This window comes from Aptenodytes forsteri, unplaced genomic scaffold, assembly GCF_000699145.1.
Source record: "Aptenodytes forsteri isolate BGI_AS27 unplaced genomic scaffold, ASM69914v1 Scaffold46, whole genome shotgun sequence".
In the NCBI taxonomy this organism is placed as follows: domain Eukaryota; kingdom Metazoa; phylum Chordata; class Aves; order Sphenisciformes; family Spheniscidae; genus Aptenodytes; species Aptenodytes forsteri.
Genome location: NW_008794774.1, coordinates 4,399,073 through 4,410,404, shown reverse-complemented (window position 1 = coordinate 4,410,404; position 11,332 = coordinate 4,399,073). Strand labels below are relative to the sequence as shown.

General features: G+C 39.0%; 1 protein-coding gene across 2 annotated transcripts in view; it reads left to right on the top strand.

Annotated features, from left to right (window-relative positions):
- The first annotated feature begins 227 nt into the window (after window positions 1–227).
- The window catches only part of NFIB (nuclear factor I B), a 177,032-nt gene continuing 165,927 nt past the window's right edge, over window positions 228–11,332 (top strand). The window contains exons 1-3 of one of the 2 annotated variants that reach the window (XM_009274275.2): window positions 228–500; window positions 6,654–7,048; window positions 7,446–7,582. In XM_009274275.2, coding sequence (XP_009272550.2) covers window positions 471–500; window positions 6,654–7,048; window positions 7,446–7,582 — 562 coding nt within the window. In that variant the 5' untranslated portion in view covers window positions 228–470. Of the gene's footprint in view, window positions 501–6,653; window positions 7,082–7,445; window positions 7,583–11,332 lie in introns of both variants that reach the window. The other variant, XM_009274274.2, reaches the window with a different exon arrangement.

Genomic DNA, 11,332 nt, shown 5'->3' with positions numbered 1-11,332 from the left:
GACACTCCTGCGCCGCCGACTACAAGAGGGTTAAAAGTGTAGATTGGATTTCACCCCGGGAAATCTAGCACACGGAGTGAACTTGAATCTTTGGCTATTTAAGGAGGACTGGAATTTGTTGTGAAGTTGTGGTGATCCAGGGCAGAGCCCCGTCCTGATTGATTTCATCTTCCTTGAGTCTCAGATGACTGTAAAATGAATAAACTCCTGCGCCGCCGACTACAAGAGGGTTAAAAGTGTAGATTGGATTTCACCCCGGGAAATCTAGCACACGGAGTGAACTTGAATCTTTGGCTATTTAAGGAGGACTGGAATTTGTTGTGAAGTTGTGGTGATCCAGGGCAGAGCCCCGTCCTGATTGATTTCATCTTCCTTGAGTCTCAGATGACTGTAAAATGAATAAATGAAATTATTCCTTTTTGAGGCTTTTCTTAGGGGCTCTCCGGGCAGCGTGTTCTCAAAGCGGAGTCATGATGTATTCTCCAATCTGTCTCACTCAGGTATAGACGCATTTTATTTAATTTATTTGTTTATTTATTTATTTATTTTCACGTGTTTTAAAAATTTTTTTTCATATGTATGTGAGTTGTTAAGGCGTCACTGCTAGTAGTTGTAACGGGTTAAAGCACAGTTGGGACTGCTTGTCAGATCCAAACTCCTCTCGCAGGGGGGAATAGTAGAGAATAAACTGTACCAGGCCATTGTTTTGGGGAGATCCATTCAAAGTGTCACCGTAGACAAATACTGTTAATTGTTGGTGCATAAGAAGTCAAGGGTTAACAAAATGGAAATGAGCATAATTACGCTAAAAAGCAGGTTTGAGAAGTATTGATTTGATTGGAATCAAACGATTTGTTCTCTTTTCAGCTCGCCAGCTTACGCAGAGTCTAATGAAAGGGTTTGAAAGGAAAAGTGCCGTTTTTGACAAAAAACGAGCGCTCGCCGGTGCGAAGTAGTCCCGTCTTACGCTTAATTAATAATGTGTAGCCTGCCAACAGTGAGGGCGATGTGAGAGGGGGTGTCCAAGCTGTGCAGTATTTTCTTGTTCGGTTATGCAGGGGCATGGCATTTGCCCCCCTCCCAGCTAAGTTGCAACGCTCGCGGGCGAGCGTGCATCCTCCCGAGCAAGGGGAAAGACCTAGCCGGGTTTTGCAACCGCACTTGCAGCCGCGTTTCAACGCCCGGACGGCGGCTGTCGCGGGGGCGGCGGGAGGGAGCGGGGCGAAGCCGCGGCCGGCGCCGCGCGGGGCCGCGGAGCGGGGCGCGGCGCGGAGCGCGGGGCGCAGCCCGAGCCGGGGTCCTCGCCGCGGCAGAACGCCGTTTTTGAGACCCGAGGGGTTTAGGGAGCGGGCTTGGGAAGTTCCCCGGGTGCCCCGGGACCGTCCTTGCCGGGCGTACGGTAATGGGGAGCGAGCGCCGGGGCACCGGAGCCTGTTCCGGAGAGCCATCCCGGTCTGCAAAGCCAGAGGATAGTTTTCAGAAGCTTTTGTGAAAGTCTGTCTTAGGAGGATGTGATGTAAACTGATGAAGCGATAACTGCTTGCTTCCACATTGGTGCAACAAATAGCGAAAGAAGCAGAAAACGTGCGAAAGTAACGTCTCCTGCGATACTGTTATTAAGCAGTCGACGATGCACTTCTGGTTGCACGGTGAATAAATAAATACGATTTAAGTTATTCCACAATTAGAAAGCATTGTAATTCAAAAGGACCGAAGTATTCATAAATTGTGAATGAAGATGGAAACAATGATAAGGCTTATTCAGTGATTGGATACAGTCCTGTAGCTTTTTGGCTGACACATTTTTTATTGTTTATATTTTGTTTGGCATCTAAGTGTGATTGACTTAGATATGGATATTTTCAGCAAGTAAATGTGAGCTGCAGTGGAGCAAAGCTGGAAAAGAGTACTGTTGAAATATTTCTTCTTCAAAAGAGAAATGAATGCATGTGGGAAGCGTTTGGTGTAACAGATACGCACATGCTTATAGGTACACACATAGAAATAATTACGTATGGTGGAATCTGCAATTAGTAAAAATTAATTCTGTGTGGGCTGTCCATCCTGTGAAATTACTGACAGGCAGTAAGACCTCTGCACCAGCGTATAAACCTGAGAGTACAACTTAAGAAAGCGGTTTTTACATTGGAAACATGCAAATTTTCACTACTACCTCTATTACAGCGGGTAGTTCATTTTGTTGTTTCCTGCTCTAATGACTTTTTTCCCCATATGTTTGCTTTTTGGACTCACAGATGTAATAGATTTCCTCATTCTGTGCAAATCTGTATTAAAATACCGCACGCAGGTGTATACAAAAACACAACATTGTGCTTCTACAGCCATAAATACAAGAAAGCAATTAATTCCTGGCTTTCGTGTGTTGATAACTTCTCCATAATATTTTGCAATCACGCTGTATCATGTGCCATGCAGAGACAGTTCCCATTTAGTGGTACATACATGGAACACAGTTGCAGCAAACTGATTTTAGTTTGGAATCGTTCTCTACCTATTTGGAATGATAAAGGCATTTTAAAAATCATGTTTCCACTCCATAAATTAAAAATTAAGATTACACTGGCAATGAGAATTTATACTTTGTGTTATTTATTTATTTAAAGCAAAAGATTGATTAATCTTATTTTGAGTTGCGACTGAGTTAAAGTAGTACTGCCAAAATTGTTCTCTCTATTGTGTTCTCCATCTCTAGGGCTCTTGCAATGCACATTGACTGTGGTAGTGTATGCTCAGAAGAAAATACTTCGGTAAAAGTTCTAAACACAGAATACCTGTTTGGACCAAGCTCCTTGCGAAGCAGTAGTTCAGTTTGTGCCGAGACAGCGCTGAAGCACTTTTTAGAAACAAGTCTAAAATCCAAAGTACAGCTTTAAGACAAACCTTGGCAATTCAAATGTTACCTATCACTCTTTCAATAAAAGCTCGGTGGGTGTAAAATAACTCCAAGGAAGAACGAAGACTTAGCAAATGCAATTTAATTTTTTGGGGGTCCTTTCCTCTCCTTCCCATATGCCTCTTTCCCCCTGTTTTGGAATGAGTGTAGACTGCATTTATCTCTCCTGCTGAGGCATGATAGGATGCAGTTACTGTATGCCTTTAAGTGCTTGGTCTCTTGTGATATTTTTGCCGTGGTTTATTTTTATGTTACGGTGGTCCAAGAAACTCAGAATATGTTGCCATTTTCTCTTCCTCCTAGAATATATTGTTTCATTAGGCACAGACAAAATCCATGCAGGGAAATTGAGTACATGAAGTTTTCTGTATAAAATTTCTAGACTTCTGCCTGGTATATTTATTGTATGGTCCTCAGTTCAAACTTGCATGAATTGATAACAAAGTTTATAAAAGTGAAAGATACTAGAAAGGCGCTACATTTCCCCTTTACCTTTTCCAACAGGAAAACCTGGCCTACCTATGATCGTTAGATGACTGGTATTTTTTCCTTTATTTACAAGCCGCACAGATATTACATAGTAGCTTCCATTTTAATTTCAATTGCCAGTGCACAATGGTTCACCTGAGCCATTTGATGTGACATTTGGAAATCTTACCTCCATAAATCACTTCATTGCAAGAGCAACTGTGGCACATGGGTAAGTGCCACATAAAAAAATATTTCAGTTTTGCCTATATGAATATTAATTGGGGGAAAAATAAAATTCTGTAGATGGCTTTTTAGGAGGTTTAGTGGAGAACATGTGTGATTAATTGCAAATCTCCATTTAGGATCATTTTTACGGGCACTTCTTCTTGTCAAGTAATGTTTCATTTGAAAGGACTCCAGATGCACAATGAATCTCTCAAAGATATCTGATAGTATTGCTTCAGAACAGGATGTTCTTTGCTGTTTCTCCTTCACACTCTTTCACATATATTTATATCTTCAGGACTTAATGATATTATGAAAGAAAAGCCTGAATACAGTTTTAAAAAGTTGGGGTTTTTTTGGTGTTTTTTTTTTTTTTTCATTCTTAGAAAAGGAGACATTCAACCACTACAGATTGGAATTTAAAAAGTGGATTTTTTCTCTATACAATTTTCATAGATGTAAAATGCTATACGTTATTATTGGTAATACTATGTGCATTACCTAAAGGCATAGCCATTCCAAAATAGTTTGTGATGTTCTTAAAAATGAAAACTAGATGTGCAGTATTCTAGTAGCGTAGAATATTTCCACATTAATTTTGTTGCCATTTTAAGTAATAAATGCTGAAGTCTGTTTAGATATAGGGGAAATCATTGTATTGGGGCAAAAATTGATTTCACCCAAAGCTGTTCAGCCCCCTGCCTTCGCCCCACCTTTAGTCCCAGCTGTTAGAATTTTCAAAATCTGCAGTAAATCTGTTTTATTCAGTCTAAAATGAATTGTAAGGATTTAACACCGCACAGTCTTTATGCTTATTTTTTTTTAAATTGTATTTGAATACTTCGATTAAGATGACTTCTGTAGAAGAAAAAAAGAAACTTTCTTTAGTAGTTATAATTGAGGGGGAAAAAAAGCATGGCATCAGAAAGCGTATGAAGATAGGGAAGTCTTATCATGGGCTGTGGTTACTCAGAGCAGTATTGCCTTCCCACACAAAGAACAGATTGTGGTTTAACTCTTTCCATGGCCTAGTTTTATGTGCCAGTATAGTATCAGAATTGTTCAAATCTCTGCTGGAAATTACTAATCAGTTTAATTATTGCCTTTGTGGCTCTTTGTCAAGCATCATGCTGCAATGCAATCGTTTATGTCCTCAATTATCTTCCTATATTGTCTCTTCTCTTTTTTTTTTTTTTTTTTTCCTGTGAAGGTAAAATGGTAACAGGTAAACTGCTTGCAACTCTTCTGTTGTTTTCTCTTTGATTTGAGGATAGTTAGAGAAGACAGGTAACTAGACCTAGTGGGGTTTTTTACCATTCAGGAAATTTTGAAGTTTGTTTGAAATTTGAAGATTTAAATACTAAATTATTGGCCTGAAGCTTCTACAATGGCAGTCTGAACTCCGTATAATTGAGACCATTAGTTACACTTTCATCATTTTTACCTAATGGAGTTAATCAGCCTATTGATTAAACATAATTCATTCCTTGTCTAGCAGCGTAGCTAAAATATTAGTTTGTTAAATGTATTTCTGAATGTAATTGTATAAAAAAGGTTCAGTTTTAGTTTGATTGCACCGTGCCACTCAGTATGATGAACAATCTGCACGGTATTTAAAACTAAATATGGCTGCACACAGGAAGAAAGATACCTCCCCTAAGGTCTCCCTTCCAAACCAAAATACAGTAATGTTTGATAAGCAGATCGCGCTGTTTTAAACAGATTTGCTCATGGAAAAGAGGCATTAGTTTTTGGGAAAGGCCTATTTAGATATTAACATCGATGTGTAGGATGGTACTTTAAGCAGACAAAACAAATTAATTTAATTACTATAGGATGTATTTGTAGCTGACAACTAAGCATTACCTCCTTAATGCAATCCATATCGCTGCTAGGCAGAAGATAAGAACTTGCAGGTGAAGCCAGATGACAGAAAGGGATATTTTGGAACTGTAAATAAATTGCATGGATTTCACAAAAGCAGCATTTGACCAGCGGTGCACTCGTAATGTCACTCTGCCACAGCATGCAGAAACACAAAGAATGCAAAGTTTGTGCCAAGTTGCCATTTTTCATTGTACACCTCAGATTGATTTTTAAGGGGTTTAGAATAATTGCCACACTCATGTGATCAGTTAACAAATTAAGTGACTCTGTGGGGCTTCAATACCCACAGTGGAGCTGCCAGAAGAACATAAATGTAATTTTTGTTCTCAACTTCATAAACTTTTATTTTACAGAATTTGGGGGTGGTGGGAGGGAAGCCCGAAGAGCTGAAAGTACAGAAGCTTCTGTTCAGGATTTGTATACGACGCGCTGTGTCTTTTGCCTGCTTTCCCTTACTGTATACTGGTTTCTCTAGTTACCACCACTGGAATGGTGCTGTTTCAGTGCTGGAATGTTGGACGTTTGATAAGAAAATGGATCAAGTTTAATGGCGCATGCTCTTTGTGCCACCAGCAGTCTCTTGCTGAGAGCATGCTCCAAAAGCGGGAACTGTGTGGCATTACACTGAGCATGTATATGCTTTGTGTTTCTGTGCCACAGAGAAGAGAAATGAACTGTGGCATTCGCCTCAGCCTTCTGAACGTTTCTGCTCAGATTTTTTAAAACCTTATAGTGTCCTCTTTGTGCAATGGTACTTTTCTTGCTGTTAGCCGTTCACTCAAATATTTAAATGTTAGAAACAAAACATCTCGATAGCATCTCTTTTAAATAGTGTTATCTCTGCAGCGTTGCAGGATGAAGTGAGGGGAGGCATACAAAATAAAATCTTCACATGGTTCTTTCAAAGGATGAAATATGGGGAAAATGGAAATCTCTGTGTACTTTTTGTCTGCTGCCTGACAGTGGTAGTAATTGCGTAAAAGGTGTTATGCAGAAATTTGCGTAAATTTTAAGTGTTTAAGTGTTTATTCTCTTCATCTTGGATTTCACTTTAAGATTTTCAGAAACCTTTCTTGATACTGCTTTGATTATGAGAACTTACTGACTTCGAGTTTTCTTCTTCTCTTCTTTTTTTTCCCTCCACTTCTTTCCACAGGATGAATTTCACCCGTTCATTGAGGCACTTCTTCCACATGTCCGTGCAATTGCCTATACTTGGTTCAACCTTCAGGCTCGAAAACGCAAGTACTTTAAAAAACATGAGAAACGAATGTCAAAGGATGAGGAAAGAGCAGTCAAGGATGAGCTACTTAGTGAAAAGCCTGAAATTAAACAGAAGTGGGCATCCAGGCTCTTGGCCAAGCTGCGCAAAGATATTCGCCAAGAGTTCCGGGAGGATTTTGTGCTCACGGTGACTGGGAAGAAGCACCCATGCTGTGTATTGTCCAATCCTGACCAGAAGGGTAAGATTAGGAGAATCGACTGCCTGCGACAGGCTGACAAAGTCTGGCGTCTGGATCTAGTCATGGTGATCCTGTTCAAAGGCATCCCCTTGGAAAGTACGGATGGAGAGCGGCTCATGAAATCCCCACATTGCACAAATCCAGCACTTTGCGTCCAGCCACATCACATAACAGTATCAGTCAAGGAGCTTGATTTGTTTTTGGCATACTACGTGCAGGAGCAAGGTAGGAAGCAGATTGTCGTATTTCTATGTTAGTATGTCAAACTCTGATTCCAATTATCCCTGTTTCCCCTATGGGCTGGCTTCCAGTGAAACATTATTCTGTGGTCTATAGACGTAATGTGGGTACATATCCATATGTAAATCAGCATGTATACGTATATACTTACATAGACACACATTCCTACAGACCTGTGTAAATGACATGTATGTTTGACAGAGAGAGCGGGACATGCCAAGGTAGTACTAGTTCTGCTGCATCCCCTTGGAAAGTACGGATGGAGAGCGGCTCATGAAATCCCCACATTGCACAAATCCAGCACTTTGCGTCCAGCCACATCACATAACAGTATCAGTCAAGGAGCTTGATTTGTTTTTGGCATACTACGTGCAGGAGCAAGGTAGGAAGCAGATTGTCGTATTTCTATGTTAGTATGTCAAACTCTGATTCCAATTATCCCTGTTTCCCCTATGGGCTGGCTTCCAGTGAAACATTATTCTGTGGTCTATAGACGTAATGTGGGTACATATCCATATGTAAATCAGCATGTATACGTATATACTTACATAGACACACATTCCTACAGACCTGTGTAAATGACATGTATGTTTGACAGAGAGAGCGGGACATGCCAAGGTAGGACTTTAGTTCTGCTGTAGTTGCCTTTTTTGTTTTGTCAGAAAGTGGCAATATATTACGTAGTTTTTCCAGTCGTGACTTCAGAAAACCTTCTTGTTTTTCAAGTTGGTTTTTTTTTTTAGTTCCCCCAGTACTGTTAGTAACAGATGCAGATATGTGCAATTGTACAATCACAATGAATACTACAAATAGTTGTTATTGTCTTTGTAGTAATAAATAATCAAGAATTTATCCTTAAACTGATGAACCTACTACCACGTTGAAGAGCCATTGTAGACTTTCTCATGTCTATAAAATAAAACGTGAAAAAACTTTAGCACAGAAATACTGCTTCGTAAATACCATATGTAGTCAGAATTACAGCATACAGTACTTAACGTTTCATTCATACTTTACATCACTAGCTCATCTTACCTATCTGAGCTTTAAAACAAAGATCCAGGTTGTAATATTTTGAGAGAATTTTCCATGAAAAGTATATTTTCATAATCACACTCATATACTTAATTTTATTTGGCAGATGATTGAAATGTGGAAAATTGCAGGTACACTATGGAAAAGCTTCTTAAGCTTAGTTTTACAGAATGAAAATAAAAACAGGGCTTCTGATAATCATGTATGAGGGAAGAAACTGCTAGTCATATTGCGTATTCAGATAACAATACTCATATAACCTTCAAGGCAGGTTCCCCGAAATTGTAAATGGCTGTAAGTAGATAAAGGTTTTTTTCTCCGACACTAAGCCTTCTGAAATGCTTTTTCTCTGTGAGGGGTCATTTTGGTTCTTTCTGGTGATTATACCATCCTCTAGACGTCTTTGTATTGCTGACTGATCAGCAGTAATAAAGCATTTCTTTTTTAGCCGCAGATCTCAACTAGGGAAAGTTTGATCGGCCGCAGATGGTGGGCCATTTCACAACTTGGCCTGGTAGTAGGCAGAAATGGCCTGCAGAAGGGCAGATGGCAGGCTGTTATCTGATGCCTGATACATAACTGCGGGATTTAACTGAAAAACAAACAGAATGGATTTTGTTAGTAACAAAAAAGTAAAATTGCACATGTCTTCATTCAGTGTGTACTCCTTCTTTAAAAGAACAGATACACAACACAACCTTTTTGTTTTCAGTGAATTTGTCTTTTAGCATTTACTCACACAAGTGGAGCACTATGTTTACGTGAACATATAAATAGGGTTCAATTTTTTTGATTCTTCATCATGAAAAAATACGTTTCATTGTTTTGTTTTGGTTTTTTTTTCCCCTGCTTGTATTTGTGTATTTTTCTCTCCACAGCAGTAGACAACACTTAGATATTTTGCAGCGACTTTAAGTAGCTGTGGAGTCTGGTAAATCTGGTCCCCAGTAACATAGGAAGAAAGATTTCTTTGATAGCATTAAACAAAATAGCTTAATTACAAATAATTTGTACCTTTAAGCTCCTTTTGTGAAGAAAAATTCAAATGATATTTTGAATGCATATATTGCAAGACATAGCTTACTGATTAATTCTAATGGATTTACCTGTCTCTAAAAGTCAAACCTACAAAGGGAGGCAAAACAGTTTAAGTAGCTCTTGAGCCGAAGAAGCTGGGGTCAGAGTACTCTTACACACTGTCGACTTTTAAGTTGTTGGAAGCCAGTAACTTGAAGTGGGAGAAGGAATTGCAGGGCATAGCTGATTTTATTGATTTAAAAGGATTGAGAATATGAGTTTATTTAAAACACTTGTCTAATCAGAAATGAGTAAGATAAGCATGCTGTAATATTATATCTTTCAAAGTTACACTATGCTACTTTGAGAATATACTGGAAGATGAAGCTGGCTAATTTCTGTGTACCAAGTCACCCTTAGTAGACCCTTTTGTTTATTGTAAACTGCATGTATTTTGTATCTGTCTTGCTGCTTCACAGTAAATCTTCCGTTAACATCTGTTGGCTCTCTTCTTGAAGAAGTCATATTAAGTTTTCTTTGTATTTTTTTTCCATTTTGTCAAACTTTGATTCTCTATCTTCATTGAAAGCAGGTTAATTGTGGCACTTTGTAGTGCACTTGATTAAGAGCACCAGGCTTTGCAAAAGATAAGCATGAAGTCAACCAAAACGCTGCATTTTACACATGCTGTTTTGCTTTTTATTTCTCTTTTAGAATATATAAACCTGCCTAATAGTATCATGTAAAAAATAAGCGGAGACATAGAAACAATTAAATCCCTGAATGAAATATGAAGAAGGAATTGGCACATAAAATGAAAAAAAGGGCCAAGTAGTTTGGTTTTTTGTTGCTTTAAAAAAGAAGATTAGGGGGAAAAAGAGGAGGAAGGATAGTTTGAGAGCCAGTGATGGTTGCCAGTGGCACCAGGATTGGCATCAGACCTTCTTTGTTTAGCCTAGGATGCCTGTGATTTGTTGGTTGGCATCCGCATTGCAGTGCAGAGTAATGTTACAATATATTGACAATTTCCAGATCTAGAAGTGTCAATAATCCCTTCAGTTCTTAATAAAAAGAGCTTCTACTTCCATGCCTGCCTTGAAAGAAGAAATAAGGACCGACCTATGAAGTTCTGTCATTGACCAACTTCATCTGGTTCTACTTTTCGCTCATCTCCCTCTGAATTCAGCATCTTATTTTTTCCCCTATTCCCTTTCTACTATCCTCTTGTGCTTTAGGATCTTAAATAAAAAAAAAAAAAAAAAGAAAAAGGGGCTTGACATAGGTTGCAATGTTGCTCCTTTGACTGAAATGGAGGAAGAAAATGGGAAGTACACACTGTGATCAATGTTTAACATCAAAATAATTCTTGATCTTAACACACTTCTACGGGGCTCTGCTTGTTGTGTGCATCAGGTCCACCCCCCCATCGAGTTTTTAAAAAGCTCAAACCTTGAAAATGGCATGAACGTTGTTTCTATTGACAAAACTGCCTTTTTTTTTTTCTTTTTTTTTTTTTTTTTTTTCTGTCAGGCATCTGAGAGTGTCTATCGTTTGGTATGAAACACATCTCAGTCCATAAAATCATTTGATGGTATTTGATTCAGTGCAGCGCTTATGCTGTGTTCCCGTTGCTACAAGAACCGCCATTTTGTTTGTCGAGTGCCAGGAGAGGGGAAAAAAAAGGCAGACAATGTGCTTGATGCCAATAATGGTTGCCAGTGGCACCGAGGTTGGCATCAGACCCTCTTTGTCTAGTTGCTGAATGCCTTTGATTCGTTGGTTGGCATCCGCATTGCAGTGGGCACATTGGAAAGTTTTTGACAATCAGTGAATGAAAGCTGCAGTACTTGTTTGCTGCAACAGAACACAGATAATATAAATCCCTTCTTCTGATACGTGTTTTACTTACTCTTACAATGGCTAATTAAAAAAGAAAAAATTGCATTGCTGTCTTTTCTAAAACATAAAATATCTATAGCAATGTGCCTCATCTGCAGAATTCCTTATCCCCGCGTCATCTCTGCCGTTTTTTGCGGCATAAATAAAATGCAAACTTGATGTTAGGTATTTCAGCACATAC